The sequence below is a fragment of the Oncorhynchus masou genome, chromosome 6, assembly GCF_036934945.1.
Source record: "Oncorhynchus masou masou isolate Uvic2021 chromosome 6, UVic_Omas_1.1, whole genome shotgun sequence".
Classification (NCBI taxonomy): Eukaryota; Metazoa; Chordata; class Actinopteri; order Salmoniformes; family Salmonidae; genus Oncorhynchus; species Oncorhynchus masou.
Genome location: NC_088217.1, coordinates 42333578 through 42353804, shown reverse-complemented (window position 1 = coordinate 42353804; position 20227 = coordinate 42333578). Strand labels below are relative to the sequence as shown.

Genomic DNA, 20227 nt, shown 5'->3' with positions numbered 1-20227 from the left:
TAAACTCAGTTTTTCATAATTCCTGACATGTAATTGTAGTACAAATTAGGTCTTAGGTCAGTTAGGATCACCACTTTATTTGAAGAGAGCGAGCGCATTCTGAAGAGAGAAGTGTATTGGCCATGCAGCATTTGCGGTGATACGGCCTCAGCAGTATCAGGGCATTCATACTTCTTGTGCTTCGTGGAGCAGAGCTGTTGTCAAAGGAGTGAGTTTGTGTTTTCTACAGGATGTACCGCCCCCACCTATAGTCAACCAATCATATCAATGCAGAGTTATACAGAGCCGTGCGCAATGTTACAACATTTGGGAGGTGCACGGCGATGTGGTACAGAGTTTGATTTGGCCTCTGGCCTCTCACACTCTCCATATGGTGCCTCTAAGATATATACAGTTGAAGTCGGAAGTTTACATACACCTTAGCCAAATACATTTAAACTCAGTTTTCACAATTCCTGACCTGCAATCCTAGTAAAAAGTCCCTGTTTTAGGTTAATTAGGATCACCACTTTATTTTAAGAATGTGAAATATCAGAAAAATAGTAGAGAAGTATTTATTTCAGCTTTTATTACTTTCATCACATTCCCATTTGTTCAGAAGTTTACAGACACTTAATTAGTATTTGGTAGCATTGCCTTTAAATTGTTTAACTTGGGTCAAAAGTTTCAGGTAGCCTTCCACAATAAATTGGGTGAATTTTGGCCCATTCCTCCTGACAGAGCTGGTGTAACTGAGTTAGGTTTGTAGGCCCCCTTGCTCACAATCTTTCAGTTCTGCCCACAAACCTTCTATGGAATTTTTTCTGACCCACTGGAATTGTGATACAGTGAATTATAAGTGAAATAATCTGTCTATTAACAATTGTTGGAAAAATTACTTGTGTCATGCACAAAGTAGATGTCCTAGCCGACTTGCCAAAACTATAGTTTGTTACCAAGAAATTTGTGGAGTGGTTGAAAAACAAGTTTTAATGAGTTTTTAACCACTCCAGAAATGTATTGTTAACAAACTATAGTTTTGGCCAGTCAGTTAGGACATCTACTTTGTGCATGACACGAGTAATTTTCCCAACAATTGTTAATAGACAGATTATTTCACTTATAATTCACTGTATCACAATTCCAGTGGGTCAGAAGTGTACATACACTAAGTTGACTGTGCCTTTAAACAGCTTGGATAATGCCAGAAAATTATGTCATGGCTTTAGAAGCGTCTGATAGGCTAATTGACATCATTTGAGTCAATTGGCGGTGTACCTGTGGATGTATTTCAAGGCCTACCTTCAAACTCAGTACGGCTTTGCTTGACATCATGGGAAAATCAAAAGAACTCAGCCAAGACCTCAGAAAGTAAATTGTAGACCTCCACAAGTCTGGTTCATCCTCGGGAGCAATTTCCAAACACCTGAAGGTACCACGTTCATCTGTACAAACAATAGTATGCAAGTATAAACACCATGGGACCACGCAGCTGTCATACTTCTCAGGAAGAAGACGTGTTCTGTCTCCTAGAGATGAAAGTACTTTGGTGTGAAAAGTGCAAATCAAAACTAGAACAACAGCAAAGGACCCTATGAAGATGGAGAAAACAGGTACAAAAGTATCTATATCCACAGTAAAAACGAGTCCTATATCGACATAACCTGAAAGGTCACTCAGCAAGGAAGAAGCCACTGCTCCAAAACCGCCATAAAAAAAACAGACTACGGTTTGCAACTGCACATGGGGACAAAGATCATACTTTTTGGAGAAATGTCCTCTGGTCTGATGAAACCAAAATAGAATTGTTTGGCCATAATGACCATCGTCATTATGGCCAAAGGGGGATGCTTGCAAGCCAAAGAACACCATCCCAACCGTGAAGCACTGGGGTGGCAGCATCATGTTGTGGGGGTGCTTTGCTGCAGGAGGGCCTGGTGCACTTCACAAAATAAATGGCATCATAAGGATGGAAAATTATGCGGATATATTGAAGCAACATCTCAAGACATCAAGTTAAAGCTTGGTCGCAAATGGGTCTTCCAAATGGACAATGACCCCAAGCATATTTCCAAAGTTGTGGCAAAATGGCTTAAGGACAACAAAGTCAAGGTATTGTGGGCAGAACTGAAAAAGCACTTGCGAGCAAGAAGGCCTACAAACCTGACCCAAAATTCACCCAACTTATTGTGGGAAGCTTGTGGAAAGCTACCCGAAACGTTTGACCCAAGTTAAACAATTTAAAGGCAATTTAAATGTATTTGGCTAAGGTGTATGTAAACTTCCGACTTCAACTGTATATATATCTTAGAGGCGCCATATGGAGAGTGAGAGGCCAGCGGCCAAATCAAACTCTGTACCACATCGCCATGCACCTCCCAAATGTTGTAACATTGCGCAGGGCTCTGTATAACTCTATATTGATATGATTGGTTGACTATAGGTGGGGGCGGTACATCCTGTAGAAAACACAAATTCACTTCCTTGACAACAGCTCTGCTCCACGAAGCACAAGAAGTATGAACTCCCTGACTTCTGCTGAGGCCGAATCACCGTAAATGCTGCATGGCCAATACACTTCTCTATTCAGTATGCTCTCTCTCCCACCAATTTATGCACATTCATTGTCTCATAACTTCATTGTGTAAATTGTTTGTTAGTGTATATCAATTCCCCATTACATATTTCACCAGTAGTACATTTACCATTAATTCCTATAAATGTCTTATCTAAAATGTTTTACTTTGGTTAGTCATGTATGTTCATGCCTTCAATATTATTATTCGTCATCCCCTTATCATTGTCAGAGTGGACACATTGTTTGCAGAGTGCACAAACTATGCTACACTTGTGAGAAACAATTTTTAGTTTATTTTATTCCATTTGGGATTTTGTCAATTTAGTCATCTTTTGTTTGGAGCACTCCTGTCAAATGTTAAGACTCACATGCATAGAAGTAGACCTATAGAAGTATATAGTCTCATTATTGTCATTTTATTACTTTTAATTGAATTGTTTACTTTAGTTTATTTAGTAAATATTTTCTTAACTGCATTTTTGGTTAAGGGCTTGTAAGTAAGCATGTCACAATAATGGCTATCCGGCTCATGTGACAAATCAACATTTATTTGATTATAGGCTACCTGGCCTGCACGTAAATGTAGACATATAAATGTACCCATTTGGGGATCTGATAGTATTTTTGATTGGCTTAACACAACATCACCAATGATCTGGGGAGCTCCTCAGAGGAATGTTTTCTTCACCTCAAACTGCGAGTAAACAAAGTCTGTTTTTTACATCCATTGAGAATGATTTGAAAAATCTTCCCAGTTCTCTCCCTTTCGATAACCACTCAGCGTGAAAGGGATCATGCTCTGATCCAGTGGAAATGTCATAAGAGAGGCCTACCCGATTACTTCTTATCAGTGCTTGACTTGGACTAAAATATTTTCCGGTACTTATTTTGGGTGCTGATACTGTTTATATCAGCTGCAGGAACTCCACAATATTTTGGAGCTAATAGGCTATAAGAGGAACAGGAGCTCAAGCAGTAGAACATTTGAGGTGCCAGTACTCAGCTCCGGTGAGCTCTTGCCCAAGTCAAGCACTGCTTCTTATCCCTTGTGCAAATAGACAAGATTTGGGCTGGACCCAAAGTTAATAGTTGATACAATGTTTAAAGTTTTTTGCAAACAGCCCATGTTTAGCCAATGTGATTTATAGGATATTTGTTTTATCAGGTTATGCAGGTTGCAATGTTGTTGTTTTTATTTGTTGGCTTTATGTAGACTACTTTGACATAGTCTGCAATAGAAGTTACTTTTAAGGTTTCTCATTTTCATTTGGATAGAATTTTGAATAACCACATGACAATTATTTTGAGATATGAAGACTTAATTATAAATGAAATAGTTTCACGAAAATGTGCATTTGAAAACCATAATTGTGATGTCGAACAAAAGCGAGGAGAATAGTTGGGTCAGGCTAGATTTTTTTCTCTTCTAATGCCCTCGAGGCATTAGTCTTATTTCATCAAACCGTAAGCTCAATGCATATACTTGATTTTATGAAAACACATAGGGTGTGTCTATATATGGAAAAATACATGTTTAAAATGTTCTACCAATTGATTGGTCAAAAGAACAGATGACTTTCAGTCAACCAAGTTTTGTGTTGTTATTGGGGATTGCCCTAAAACACGATGAGATTTAGAGCACTGTTTGTTACAGTGACAATAATCTGGATTCATTTCCACTATAGCTAGGGGTGGGGGGCCAAGAGACCTGAGGTGGCAGAACGGAGTGCTCAGGTTGGGGTGTAGGGTTTGAGCTGAATGTAGGGAGGGGCAGTTCACCTTGCTGCTCCGTAGGCAAGCACCAGGTCTTGAAGTAGATCCGTGCTTTGACTGGAAGCCAGTGGAATGGGCGGAGGAGTGGGGTGAGATGGGACAACTTGGGAATGTTGAATACCAGGCATGCTGCGGCATTCTGGATAAGTTGCAACGATTTGATGGCACAAGCGGGGAGCCCAGCCAACAAAGAGTTGCAGTAGTCCAGACGGTAGATGACAAGTGTCTGGATAAGGACCTACAATGCTTCCTGTGTGAGGAAAGTTCATACTCTATGGATGTTGTAACATGGCCCTACATGAGCGAGTCACTACTTTGATGTTTGCAGAGAACGATCAGGTGTTTTCTAGGGTCACGCCAAGGTTCTTGGTGCTCTGGGAGGGGGACACCGTGGAGTTGTCAACTGTGATGGAGAGGTCTTGGAGCGGGAAGACCTTCCCCTGGAGGAAGAGCAGCTCCGTCTTGTTGAGGTTGAGCTTGAGGTGATGGGCCGACATCCAAACTGAGATGTCTGACAGGCACGTAGAGATTTGTGTTGCCACCTGGGTGTCAGAAGGGCGTAAGGAGAAAATAAGTTGAGTGTCATCTGCATAGCAGTGATCGGAGAGATATCATTTGTGAGGATATGAAGGAGCCGAGTGACTTGGTGGATAGAGAAAAGAGGAAAGGACCTAAAACCGAGCCCTGGTGTGAGAGGACCTGGTGCAGACATAAATCCTCTCCATGTCACCTGGTAGGTGTGACCTGCCAATATGAGACGCCCAGCTCTGAGAAGGTGGAGAGGAGGATCTGATGGTTCATGGTGTCGAAGGCAGCAGATAGATCTAGGAGGATGAGAACAGAGAGTCAGCCATGTCAGAGTATAGTGCCTCCATGACACAGAGGAGAGCGGTCTCCGTTGAGTGAGCCGTCTTGAAGCCTGACTGGTTAGCATCAAGAAGATCGGGAGTGGTAGTTATAGACAGCACACTCAAGTGTTTTGGAAAGAAAAGAAAGAAGGGATACCGGTCTGTAGTTTGATGTCAGAGGGGTCGAGTGTTGGTTTCTTGAGGAGGGGAGCGACTTTGACCATCTTCAAATCAGAGGGCATGCAGTCAGTGGTCAGGGATGAGTTGTTGAAGTGAGGAATAATATAAATTATAATAATAAATGCTATTTAGCAGACACTTTTATTCAAAGTGGCTTAAAGTCGTGCGTGCATACATTTTACGTATGGGTTGTCCCGGGAATCAAAACCACTACCTAGTGTTACAAGCGCCATGCTCTACCAATTCAGCGACAAAGGACCATGGGAGGTCTCCAGAGATGATCTGGAAAAGGGAGGAGAGAAAAAGATCAATGTGTTGGGGAGTTCTTTGTGAGTGGGACCAGTGGACTCAATGGGAGTCAATGAGAAGCGAATGTCGTCAACCTTCTTTTCAAAGTGTCTGACAAAGTCGTCCGCAGAGAGGGAGGAGGGACGGGAAGGAGGAGAAGTTGGAAAAGAGTTTCCTAGGGTTAGAGGCAGAAGTGATAGAAAGTGGCTTTAGCAGCAGATACAGAGGAAGAGAAGGTAGAGATGATGGAGTGGAAGAATGTTGTTTTCTTCCATTTTCGTTCAGCTGCACATACTAGTGAGGCCTGTACACGTCCTTAAATCACAAAACACAATATAGACCTAGGCTACATAACTTCAACTAGCCTAGGTCTACTAGGCTAAGCGCAGTAGAAGGGCTGGGCGATATATCAATTTCATTTTATTAAACCAAATGTATATTTTATGTTCCAAATGCTTGTATCACAAGAATATAGTTTCTCTTAATTTTTTTAATGAGCATTCTCTCTTTTTGGTATCGTCTCTTTTGCTCCTTCTGTACACTTTCTCAGTCACACACACACACACACACACACACACACACACACACACAAGCTCCTCCCCCTGCCAATCACAACAACGAAAGAGAACTTCTTCCTCTCTGACAGCAAGCGGTTTAAACTCGCTATTTGCATTTGAGGGTTTGGTCCAACAGAATAGGTCATATGGACACAGAAAACACATTGAGACATTACTGTAATAGAGGAGAAGTTATCTTTTTTATGTCTCAACTCCCAAAAAGTAGAACAGAGAAGACCCTACAAAAAACAAGCTTATCAATTAACATGATTGTGTAAAATGAATGCTCAGTTTCTGTCGCTGCTACCTGTACCGCGCAGCATTTTAGCCACAGACTGTCATGCATTAGCGGTCTCATCTGTGTTTTATAAATGTGCAATGAGCATAACTTTGGAAACTTGTTCTCATTCTGACAAATATGCATCTTCTTAACCAGGTAGGCCACTTGACTTCAATATATAAACAAAGTGAATAGGCTGTTGTTGAAACAGTTGAAGACAGACAGGAGGGTGTATTCATAACAGTTCAACCGTTCCACCTTGTTAGCAAGCAAATAGATCCAAGTTGGCTAGACATTAAATATAAAGATTAACTGGTTACTCACTAGCACGTGGGCTTGTGCATGAGATATTGGTTATGAGAGCTGTGTACATTTTTTCTATAATACCTGCTACAAGAAGTTGGTCATTACTAGTGGATGTGCATTATGCATGGTTCTGGTTAAATTTGTTACAAAAAAAAAATATTTGACAGATCAGTGATTATTGGAAGAAAGCAGGTTAGTGAATTTTATGGATGTGGGAGGCTTATATTTAGTATAGGTATAATTTTAGATGCAGTGTATTGACCTTTAATCATGCAACAAAGCTTATTTCGAGAAACCAAACATATTTTTTTATTTTTTATTTAAAGATATACATCATGAATTGTCCATACGTCCATAAAGAAAAGTTATAAAAAAAAATAAAAATAGAGTTACGATTTTTAGGGCGTATTGCTAAGCCCTAGATAGTAAGGAACATAGTGTAGGCTCCATTAGCAATAATAGGAGAGACCTTATCTCGTGGTTTTGTATGGCTCAGTTGGTAGAGTATGGCGCTTGCACCACCAGGGTTGTGTGATCAATTCCCATGCCACCCACATGTAGAATGTATGAACGCATAACTAAGACTCTTGATAATAGCATCCGCTAAATGGCATATATTATTATTAGAGGAGTTAAGCCTAGTTCATTCAAAAGCCACATTTTCCAAATTGTACAACTAGCAAGTAGGCCTAATGACTTTGAAATCCAGAGAGCCAGAAAATGCCTAGGTTAGTGTGTTTATTTACTGGTTAGCTAGCATTAGCTGCATTAAGTCTACACGCAAATGAATAGTGAGAGTCACTTGGGTCGTTCCACCTCTAAAGGCACAAGAAAGAGGATTTGACACACACCATCTCAGATTGTTCTGTAATAATTTTGGTTATGAGAAACATAAGATTACCATTCATTTGATATTATTTCAATTCAAATATAATTTGATCTCTAAGAAATTAGTCTAATAGATTTAACCCAAATTGGCGATTTTAATTCATATGATGCATGTCATATTCAATAAATAGCCTATTTGGATCAAACCTCTTTCAAAACAATGAGTTAGACATGAGGAATCCAAAGAAATGTCAAAAGCCACCCAGGGACTCCCACACCCACAACGAGTATGTAGTTGCGGCTCAGAGTACTGTTTATTCATTCTATGTATTCTCAGTGAATTTGGTGATGTTTTTTCCCCTTAGTCATTTAAGTTGTTAGGTTTATGTCCCATCCTACCTCCTGATGTTACCATGTCCTAACCACTAGATGGTGCTGCTTCCCTCTATTAGGTGAAAAAGGTTTTAAGAAATACCCACTTCAAATGTTAAAGGGCTATTTTTACCCTGTAAGCAGCCTATGGACAAGTTATGACAGCAACCCATGCTTTGGGTTCGTTGGCAACTGTGTCAAATTCTAACTTCTTAGCATTTGTGGCAGAAATCTAATGCAAGTCAATGGTACCTATTTTAGTATTTTCACACTTCATTTTTTTTTTTTACCTTTATTTAACCAAGTAAGCTAGTTTAGAACAATTTCTCATTTACAACTGCAACCTGGCCAAGAATAAAGCAAAGTAGTTCGACACATACAACAACACAGAGTTACACAAGGAATAAACAAACATACAGTCAATAATACAGTAGAAAAATAAGTCTATATACAGTGTGTGCAAATGAGGTAAGATAAGGGAGGAAGGCAATAAATAGGCCATGGTGGCGAAGTAATTACAATACACCAATTAAACACTGGAGTGATTGATGTGCAGAAGATGAATGTGCAAGTAGAGATATTGGGGTGCAAAGGAGCAAGATAAATAAATACAGTATGGGGATGAGGTAGTTGGATGGGCTATTTACAGATGGCTATGTACAGGTGCAGTGATCTGTGAGCTGCTCTGACAGCAGGTGCTTCACGCTAGTGAGAGATGAGTCTCCAGCTTCAGTGATTTTTGCAGTTCGTTCCAGTCATTGGCAGCAGAGAACTGGAAGGAAAGGTGGTCAAAGGAGGAATTGGCTTTGGGGATGACTAGTGAGATACACTTACTGGAGTGCGTGCTACCGGTGGGTGCTACTATGGTGACCAGTGAGCTGAGATAAGGCGGGGCTTTACCTAGCAGAGACTTGTAGATGACATGGAGCCAGTGGGTTTGGCAACGAGTATGAAGCAAGGGCCAGCCAACGAGAGCATACAGGTCACAATGGTGGGTAATATATGGGGTTTTGGTGACAAAACGGATGGCACTGTGATAGACTGCATCCAATTTGTTGAGTAGAGTGTTGGAGGCTATTTTGTAAATGACATCATCGAAGCCGAGGATCAGTAGGATGGTCAGTTTTAACAGGGTATGTTTGGCAGAATGAGTGAAGGATGCTCGATTGCGAAATAGGAAGCCAATTCTAGATTTAATTTTGGCTGATTGGAGATGCTTAATATGAGTCTGGAAGGAGAGTTTACAGTCTAACCAGACACCTAGGTATTTGTAGTTGTCCACATATTCTAAGTCAGAACCGTCCAGAGTAGTGATGCTGGATGGGCGGGCAGCAATGGGTTGAAGAGCATGTATTTAGTTTTACTTGCATTTAAGAGCAGTTGGAGGCAACAGAAGGAGATTTGTATAGCATTGAAGCTCGTCTGGAGGTTAGTTAACACAGTGTCCAAAGAAGGGCCAGAAGTATACAGAATGGTGTCGTCTGCGTAGAGGTGGATCAGAGAATCACCAGCGGCAAGAGCGACACCGTTGATGTATACAGAGAAAAGAGTCGGCATGAGAATTGAACCCTGTGGCACCCCCATAGACACTGCCAGAGGTCCGGACAACAGGCCCTCCGATTTGACACACTGAACTCTGTCTGAGAAGTAGATGGTGAACCAGGCGAGGCAGTCATTTGAGAAACCAAGGCTGTTTAGTCTGCCAATAAGAATGTGGTGATTGACAGAGTCGAAAGCCTTGGCCAGGTCGATGAATACGGCTGCACAGTAATGCAGATCATATCTGCATTCATATCCAAATCATCCTACAGTATCAAAAACAATTATGTGGAACTCCATTATATTACTTATAGATGGATATGATGCCTGAAAATGCTAATATAGGTACCATTGACTTGCATTAGATTTAGGCCACATAAGCTAAAATGTTAGCATTTGAAACAGTGGCCAGGTAAACAAATCCAAAGCATGGGTTGATGTCATACCTTGTCCATAGAATGCATACAGAGTACGTAAACAAATATGTAATTTTGTAATTGGGGTCAACTATCCCTTTAACATTGAGGGGGCGGATTCTTAAAATAAAATAACCTAAAAGCAGGAACAGCATAATCTCATGGTTAGAACCTGGTAATATCAGGAGGTAGGATGGGACATAAGCCTAACAACTTCAATGACTAATTTCTCTGAACAGGGGGAAAAAAACATATTCATATTCACATAGAGTACATTACATAGAATGAAGAAACAATACTCCGAGCCGCAACTCTACACTACTTGTCAGCCAACTGACAAGTAGTGGGGTTGGTGTGGGATTGGTGTGGTGTGGGGTTGGGGTGGGGTGTGGCAGAGTCCATGAGTGGCTTTTGATCATTTCTTTGGATTCCTCATGTCTTACTCATTGATAGAAAAAAGTTTTGCCCAAATAGGATGATAGGTACTATATTTATTCAATATTATATTCATGCTATAAAATTGCCAATTTGGGTGCAATCAATTAGCTTAATTTCTCAGATATCAAATAATACTTCAAGGGCCTCCCGAGTGCCACAGTGGTCTAAGGCACTGCATCACAGTGCTAGCTGTGCCACTAGAGATCCTGGTTTGGGTCCAGGCTCTGTTGCAGCCAGCTGCAACCGGAAGACCCATGGGGCACCGCACAATTGACCAAGAGTCGTCCGGGTTACGGGAGGGTTTGGCCAGCCGGGATGTCTTTGTCCCATTGTACTCTAGTGACTCCTGTGGCAGGCTGGGCGCATGCACGCTGACAAGGTCACTAGTTGTATGGTGTTTCTTCCAACACATTTGTGCGGCTGGCTTCAGGGTTAAGCGAAATTAGGGACAAAAAGGGATTACTTTTTTATATATATATATCAACAAAATAACATTGCAGGGATGCTAATCTTATCTGTTTCTAACTACAGAAACGATTTCAGAACAATCTGAGATGGTGGGTGACATGGAGCGAAACCACTTGTTAACTTGACTAAAACAATTACTAATCAAGAACATTAGCTATCTAGTAGGTCAAATGTATTATTTGAGTAAATTACATGTTTGTGTCAAAATAATGAAAAAGATTTGCAGCAACAGGAACAAAAAATATTAAGCCTGTTTTACACAATGTCTTTAGGCTACTTTTGGTTTGGTTTGTCAGTTACACTAATCAAACACCAACGCACACTAGAATCATGCAAATGACTGTCCATATGAACCACACAACATTGTGGCACATAGCATAATTTACGCATAATTTACACTCCATTGAGACAAGCTTAAAAGTAACATCATACTTACTCATGTTTAATAGTGGCTCATCGAGGGGAAAAAAGAAAAAAATGACACTTGTCATCTGACAGCTGATGGTGGCATTGACATTGTACTGTGAAGTGCACATCCCTCAACGATTATGTTCACAAGTTCAACAATTTGTCGAATTACCCTACATTTGCACAAATTAATTAAAGTTAGCTGCTAAAATATGGCACAAAAAAACTAGTTGGCCAAGTAGCCAACAGCTTGCCAGAAACAGAAGTTAAACACGTTCACGTTATGTCTATGTGAAGTTAACTAGTTAGCTAAACAACATAGCTATATGGTAGCTAGGTATTATTTGAACCAATATCTGGGCAGAGGAGATGATGAACTCGTCATATTCATCGTCTCCTCTGCCCAGATACTGGTTTTGGTATTAGTATATTAGATACTAGTATTATATTAGTTAGGGACTGTACTTGCATCTCAGACTGACACCATGGGCAAATTGACAGTTGCCTAGCTAACGTTAGCTCTGGGAATGTTGGATTCCAGATTGCATCACTTAAAACCAAGTGAATAACATGACATAACTCATGACATAACTACAGATTCAAACACAAAATATATCATCTGACTGTGAAATTAGCTGTAAAAGATGCCCATCTCACCAAAATGTAGCTAATTTTGCAATCAATCGAAGAGCGTCTAACATTCGCGCTACCCCAAGTAAGCTTGCTAGCTAGCTAGCTGGCCAGCCATGTCTTCCAATGAAGCTGGCAAAAGCACAGCATAAGTAATTAACAGCCTTAATAGGAACATTATGTATTTGCACTTACAAGGGTCCTGGACGTTGGGGGTGCAAATATGATGGCAGATAGGTGAAAATCTGTTGAATGTGGCAGATATTAAAGTAAGAAGATCGTGAAAAAAAGAACGAATGCAATGCTCACTGACTGTGGAGGTCTTTACCAGGTGCTTCCATGTCTGTTTACCAGAATGCATTATGGGACGCAGACGTCACTCCACCAGCACGCACGTTGCTGCGCTGCCAGCACGCGGTTTCAAAGATCTGAAACTGGTGCCATTTTGTGTCTCGTCAAAGGGGCCAAGTAACAATTTTCAGCAAAATAAATGCACCGTAATGGTGAACGAAGAGGGCAGATTCATGTGAGTCGCATGCTGTCACAATTAACACGAGGCCTTCTGACCAATCCGTCTTTTTTTAAACATTTTTTATAAAGGTGGGGCATTTCCATTAGCCTTGTTTATTGGTGCCACAGAGTTTCCACACTTGTCTTTGTTGGATCTTTCAAGACAACTGGGAACTCGGGGAAAAAACGAGGTCAAATCATGGCGCCAGTGATCTTCAGCTCTGAGTTCTAAGAAGATGCCCGAGTTTCTGACTGGAATTCCGAGTTGGATGACCGTTCACATCCATTTTTCACAGTCGGAGTTTTTTTTTATGAGTCCCAGTTGTCTTGAGCGCATTGACGTCGAAGATTTCCGAGTTCCCACGTCGGAGTTGTTTTAGCGCACCATATTCCCGTGAATAAGTAACGTTTTATTCAAAGAAGAAACTTCGTGCTGGGCAAATGGGTGCAGTAACTGATGGTAATATCGTTAATCGTTTGATATTACCCAATGTGTTGAAATTGGTTTCTTAATCATGAAGCACATACCTGTCTTAAATAATTCTGCATATTTGACATTTACATTTTAATATTTTATTGAAGGCCTCAGCTCCATTGTTTGGCTAGCTAACGATACATGTATTTATTTGTTAGGTATGCAAGCTAATGTGCTAGCTAGTGAATCATTGTGTTCAGTATGTCATGAATACGTGGTGATTGGCGCTACATATCTCTTGTGTTTGGCTAACTACATAATTTTACATAATTGTCCATGGCGGACCTTTTTGAGTTTGTCATGATCAACCAGTGTGAATGTAGTTTAGTAGCCATGAAGCTAAAGTTAGCTTGCAAAGATTGTAGGTCTGGCGGTCAATGTGCTCATTGCGAACTTCTCCATTACAGACGAAGTTATTCGAAAACGTCTTCTCATTGATGGAGACGGAGCTGGAGACGACAGACGTATCAATGTTCTGTTGAAGAGCTTCACCAAATGGTGCAATTCAACTGGGTCTCCCGAAGAAGGGTAAATGTGACTGCTCTGCCCTGTGTAATACGCCGTTGTTGTTACTAGCTAACGTTAGCTACCACCAATCATTGCTTTCGAGGAGAGGTTGATTTGACTGACAATGTTTATGTATTTGTGTTTTATTTAACCATTCATTCTAACAGTAGACATATTGAGACCTAGGTCTCTTTTTCAAATGCACCCAGTATAATACAACACGAATATACACATCATATGGATGGTGGCTAGATACAAATAGAACTGCACAAATCACCAAGAAAAACAGTTGGATTCCTCCACAAATAAGTCTCAAATCAATACTTTAAATTGCCTAAACAGCACCAGAACATCAAGATGAAATGACTTCTAGAATTTTGTTCCAGCAGTATGGGGCATTAAAACTAAAAACAGATTTACCTAGCTCGGTGGAGAACCTAGGAACGTCAAGAGTTAACCAATCCTGTGAAGTGGTTTGGTAATTCTGTCCACACTTCAACAGCAAAGTTCGATAAGACGTATGTTTTTGAAGAAGGTCCTTGTAAACAAAAAGGAATAATGTAGAGATCTACGGGTCTTTAGTGAAGTCCAGCCAACCGTTTGATGCATTGATGAATATTAAAACTGTAACAAAATAAAGGGCACTATGCTTCCATTCAGCCGCAAGAGCATAAGTGATGTCGGCGATTAGGCCTGGCACGCAGTTCCAATTCATCCAAAATGTGTTTGGAGGGTTTTATGTCATGTTTCTGTGCAAGCCAGTCAAGTTCTTCCACACCAATCTCGACAACCCGTTTCGGTATGGACCTCGCTTTGTGCACAGGGGCATTGTCATGCTGAAACAGGAAAGGGTATTCCCCAAATGGTGGCCACAAGGTTGGAAGCACAGAATCGTCTAGAATGTCATTGTATGCTGTAGCATTAAGATTTCCCTTCACTGGAAATAAGGGGCCTAGCCCAAACCATGAAAACAGCCCCGACCATTATTCCGCCTCCACCTAGCTTTTACAGGTGGCACTATGCATTGGGGCAGGTAGCTTTCCCCTGGTATCCGCCAAACCCGGATTCGTCCGTCACACTGCCAGATGGTGAAGGATGATTCATCACGCCAGAGAACGCATTTCTACTGCTCCAGAGTCCCGGCGGCGAGCATTACACCACTCCAGCTTGTGTGGCTGCTCGGCCATGGAAACCCATTTCGTGAAGCTGCTAACCAACAGTTATTTTGCTGTCGTTTCTTCAAGACAGTTTGGAACTTCGTAGTGAGTGTTGCAACAGAGGACAGACTATTTTTACTCACTTCAGCAATCTGTGGTCCTATTCTGTGAACTTGTGTGGCCTACCACTTCGCTGTTGTTGCTCCCAGAGCTACACTTCCACTTCACAGTAAATCACTTACAGTTGACCGGGCTAGCTGTAGCAGGGCAGAAATTTGACAAACTGACTTGTTGGGAAGGTGGCATCCTATGCCACGCTGAAAGTCACTGAGCACTTCAGTAAGGCTGTTCTACTGCCAATGTTTGCCTATGGAGATTGTGTGCTCAATTTTCTATACCTGTAATCAATGGATGTGACACAAATAGCCGAATCAGTTAATTTGAAGGGGTGTCCACATAGTTTTTTTTTTATATATATATATATATATATATCACCATTGGTCAATCTGTTAAATGGTGATATATATATATAACACCATTTAACAGATTGACCAATAGTGATATATATATATATAATATTGGTCAATCTGTTATATCATATATATATAACTGTTATATATATATAACTGTTATATCATATATATAACTATTGGTCAATCTGTTAAATGGTGTTATATATATATATATATATATAACACCATTTAACAGATTGACCAATAGTGATATATATATATATAATATTGGTCAATCTGTTATATCATATATATATAACTGTTATATATATATAACTGTTATATCATATATATAACTATTGGTCAATCTGTTAAATGGTGTTATATATATATATATATATATATATATATATATAACACCATTTAACAGATTGACCAATAGTGATATATATATATATAATATTGGTCAATCTGTTATATCATATATATATAACTGTTATATATATATAACTGTTATATCATATATATAACTATTGGTCAATCTGTTAAATGGTGTTATATATATATATATATATAACACCATTTAACAGATTGACCAATAGTGATATATATATATATATAATATTGGTCAATCTGTTATATCATATATATATAACTGTTATATATATATAACTGTTATATCATATATATAACTATTGGTCAATCTGTTAAATGGTGTTATATATATATATATATATATATATAACACCATTTAACAGATTGACCAATAGTGATATATATATATATAATATTGGTCAATCTGTTATATCATATATATATAACTGTTATATATATATAACTGTTATATCATATATATATAACTATTGGTCAATCTGTTAAATGGTGTTATATATATATATATATATAACACCATTGACCAAATCTGTTAAATGGTGTTATATATATTATATATAAATAAATAACACCATTGGTCAATCTGTTAAATGGTGTTTGACTTTCGTTGATGTTTACATCAACTGTTATGTAAACTATCTCAAAGTGATATTGTAATGTATTCCTCTTTGCAGATTCACACAGTACCAGAGGATGTTGGGTACATTGGCACAATGTGAATTCTCAATGGGGAAGACCTTGCTGGTGTATGACATGAACCTCCGGGAAATGGAAAACTATGAGAAAATATACACTGACATTGGTGAGAGAAATGGCATCTCTTTCCTTTACACAAGGGTTCCCGTACTTGATCCTGGACTGAGTTAGGCAACCCTGCATTACACTCTTCTACTGTCAGAACTTATAATCATGCCATATTTGATTCTCTTTCTCTTCAGAACAAAACATCACATCAGCACATGATAAAATATCAGAATGCAAAAAGGAGATCCAGAGGGCAAAGAGAATACGAAAGAATCGTCAAGGTGAGGTCAACCCGGGTTCACCTAAATATGTATTAAAGTAAATGTAGTCTTGTGTCAATACTTTTAGTACAGGAATCTGGTACTGGAGTAAACTTAAATGGCGCTGGTGTCCTTTAATTTTGCAGAGTATGATGCACTGGCAAAGGTCATTCAGCAACATCCAGATCGCCATGAAACACTGAAGTGAGTGTACGGCCTCTTTTCTCTACATGTTTTAATGGAGGCAGCCAACATTTACAGGTATACATGCACATGCCGATATTCATTTAGATTTTGAATGTGATCTTTTTTCATTTTTTTCACCACAGGCAGTTGGGGGCACTTGACAAAGAGCTCCAGCAGTTGTCTCACATCAAAGAGAATGTGGAAGATAAGGTAGGCCTGTTTCCTGTGTTTTTATTTGACTATCTTATCGACTAATCTGTGACCCCGCACATTGATTTTGTACCGGTACACCCTGTATATAGCCTTGTTATTGTATTGTTGCTCTTTGAGAAATAAATATTTATTTTTTTACTTCATTTTAGTAATTTTTAATTTTACCTTTATTTTACTAGGCAAGTCAGTTAAGAACAAATTCTTATTTTCAATGACGGCCTAGGAACAGTGGGTTAACTGCCTGTTCAGGGGCAGAACGACAGATTTGTACCTTGTCAGCTAGGGGATTCGAACTTGCAACCTTTCGGTTACTAGTCCAGCGCTCTAACCACTAGGCTACCCTGCCACCCCAATACTTAACACTTATTTTTCTTTAAACTGCATTGTTGGTTAAGGGCTTGTAAGTAAGCATTTCACTGTAAGGTCTACACCTATTATTAGGTGCATTTGACAAATAACATTTTATTTAACTATAGATTTCTATGGTGTTTTCTGAATATATTGTCTGTTTGTCCCTCAGCTGGAGTTGAGGAAGAAACAGTTCCATGTGCTCCTCAGTACCATCCAGGAACTACAGCAGACACTGGAGAGTAAGTATGACTGTTGCCGTTGTGCTCTCCTGTGGCAAGATGGGCTATGGGTATGCTGGACTATGTGGCGATCATTATACAAGGGGTGGGTCTGATCCAGAATGTTATTTTTTTTTACTGCATTCCAGACGGTTTCTATTCCAAAGGTTACCACCGGCTAAATCGATGACGTTAAAATGCTATTTACTCTTTTCCATCAGACTGTGCAATCCACTGTCTCAACAGTCCAGCCATTCACTTTATGAACTTTTATAAACTCTCCACTTTAAAAAGCATCTAGACATTCTCACATTTTAGACTAACATCTAGCTTTCAACAGAGGAGATTTCTATAAACCTTGCTGTCTGTCTCTGACATTTGCAACATTGTTTCAATATTCAAATTCGATCTCCAGGTGTCCCATAGTAATGAATGTGTCGGGATCAGGCAGGCAGCTTTTGTCAGCCAGTCGAAATCACGAAGCATCATCATTTTTATGGCTGTTCGCTACCGGTCAAAGGTTTAACTCCTACTCATTCAAGGGTTTTTCTTTATTTTTACTATTGTAGAATAATAGTGAAAACAAACTGTGAAATAACACATGGAATCATGTAGTAATCAAAAAACTGTTAAATAAATCAAAATATATTTTATATTTTGAGATTCTGCAAATAGCCACCCTATGCCTTGATGACACACTCACATTCTCTCAACCAGCTTCACCTGGAATGCTTTTCCAACAGTCTTGAAGAAGTTCTCTCATATGCTGAGCTCTTGTTGGCTGATTTTCCTTCACTCTGCGGTCTGACTCATCCCAAACCATCTCAATTTGGTTGAGGTCAGGGGATTGTGGAGACCAGGTCATGTGATGCAGCACTCCATCAGTCTCCTTGGTAAAATAGCTCTAACACGGCCTGGAGGTGTGTTGGGTCATTGTCCTGTTGAAAAACAAATGATAGTCCCACTAATCACACACCAGATGGGAAGGCCTATCACTGTGGTAATGATTCTGGTTAAGTGTGCCTTGAATTCAAAATAAATCAGACAGTGTCACCAGCGAAGCACCCCCACACCATAATACCTCCTCCTCCATGCTTTACGGTGGGAAATACACATGCGGAGATTATCCACCGGTCTAATGTCCATTGCTCGTGTTTCTTGGCCCAAGCAAGTCTCTTCTTATTGGTGTCCTTAAGTAGTGGTTTCTTTGCAGCAATTTAACCATGAAGGCCTGATTCTCCTCTGAACAGTTGATGTTGAGATGCGTCTGTTACTTGAACTCTGAAGCATTTATTTGGGCTGCAATTTCTGAGGCTGGTATCTCTAATGAACTTATCTGCAGCAGAGGTAACTCTGGGTCTTGCATTCCTGTGGTGGTCCTCATGAGCGCCAGTTTCATAGCACTTTATGGTTTTTGTGACTGCACTTGAAGAAACGTTCAAAGTTCTTGACATTTTCCTGGTTGACTGACCTTAATTTCTTGAAATAGTGATGGATTGTCATTGCTCTTTGCTTATTGGAGCTGTTCTTGCAGTGGTGTAGACTTGGTCTTTACCAAATAGGGCTATCTTCTGTATATCCCCCTACCTTGGCACAACACAACTGATTGGATCAAATGCATTAAGAAGGAAAGAAATTCCACAAATTAACTTTTACCAAGGCACACCTGTTAATTGAAATGCATTCCAGGTGACTACCTCATGAAGCTGTTTTAAAGAATGCCAAGAGTGTGCAAAGCTGTCAAGGCAAAGGGTGGCTATTGGAAGAATCTCAAATATAAAATATATTTTGATTTGTTTACATTTTCTTGGTTACTAGATTCCATATGTGTTATTTCATAGTGTTGATGTCTTCACTATTATTCTACAATGTAGAAAATAGTTTTTTTTTAAATATTTAAAAAATCCTTGAATAAGTAGGTGTTAACCTTTGACCGGTAGTTTTGTATATATACACTATCAATAGAAAACAGGTCAAACGAACTGCAGTTAGTTTGCGGTCTTTCTAGCTTCAGTTTCATTAAATGTCACCTAGAAAACAACGTAGTGCAAATGCAGCTACTTTGCTCTTCTGGCTGCACTTTTTGCCGTGACTTCGTCTCAGGCCTCACACCAGTACCAATATATCGTCTAAACACCAGCTTCAGGTATTATTACTTAAGCGATTGAGATCCACTACCCTTCTGTAATTATGTTTATGGATTTTGTTTTGTCAGATGATGAGAAGTCAGAAAATGATGACGCTCAGGAAAGCTCCATGGAGAATGGAGAATGAATTCATCTCGGCTGTCAATGTAATTTAGTTAGGTACAATTTTTTTGATAATGCTTTGCATTTGAACAATGAAGTTTCACTTGAGTTGACATTTTGTTTTTATAATACCTGTATGTATTTTTGCTGAATAAAGTTGTCAATTGCTCTTCCACATTCTCTCTTCATTAGAATGTCAGTGGGGTTAGGGAGGCTGTCACTGGGTGGGAGTGTAGCCAGGGGTTGTTTATTTCCTATATTCACCTTGGCTCTAACATGACTTTGGTTTGAGGATCCTCTCACAAATGTATATGTATCCACCAGGGTTTGGAACCGGTTCAGGGAACAGAACCAAAAACCGGATAAGCACATCATTTTTCAAGATATGAAACCTGGAACAGAAGTTCCGAAACAGAACTGCTATTTTAAAAGTATGGGAACCGTTCCAGGCATTGTTTCCCCCCCCCCCCCCCCCCTAGTCTCACAACAAAAACACAGCTCCTATGACACTCGAACTTAATCCAGTGTCTGCCTGCAAGCTGAAAATCTTTGCCTGTGTGTGTTTAGGCTACCTGCCCCTCTGAAGCATAAGCGAACTGTGCTGACGTTACAAGCTTAAATAGG

The 20227-nt window shown here is 39.7% G+C and overlaps 2 protein-coding genes across 5 annotated transcripts in view; one reads left to right on the top strand and one right to left on the bottom strand.

Annotated features, from left to right (window-relative positions):
* The window catches only part of LOC135542075 (ataxin-7-like), a 51161-nt gene extending 38911 nt beyond the window's left edge, over positions 1–12250 (bottom strand). The window contains exons 1-2 of one of the 4 annotated variants that reach the window (XM_064968714.1): positions 12217–12250; positions 12084–12133 (exon numbers count right to left, since the gene is read on the bottom strand). The gene's annotated coding sequence lies outside the window, so the exon portion shown is untranslated. The other 3 variants (XM_064968712.1, XM_064968715.1, XM_064968713.1) reach the window with 3 other exon arrangements.
* A 50-nt stretch (positions 12251–12300) lies between these two features.
* Positions 12301–19778, top strand: thoc7 (THO complex 7). The gene is made up of 8 exons (XM_064968711.1): positions 12301–12858; positions 13281–13401; positions 16057–16184; positions 16321–16407; positions 16533–16590; positions 16716–16782; positions 17306–17375; positions 19570–19778. The coding sequence occupies exons 1-8, from the start codon at positions 12840–12842 to the stop codon at positions 19626–19628; spliced, it is 609 nt and encodes a 202-aa protein (XP_064824783.1). The 5' UTR covers positions 12301–12839; the 3' UTR covers positions 19629–19778.
* Positions 19779–20227: the final 449 nt, after the last annotated feature.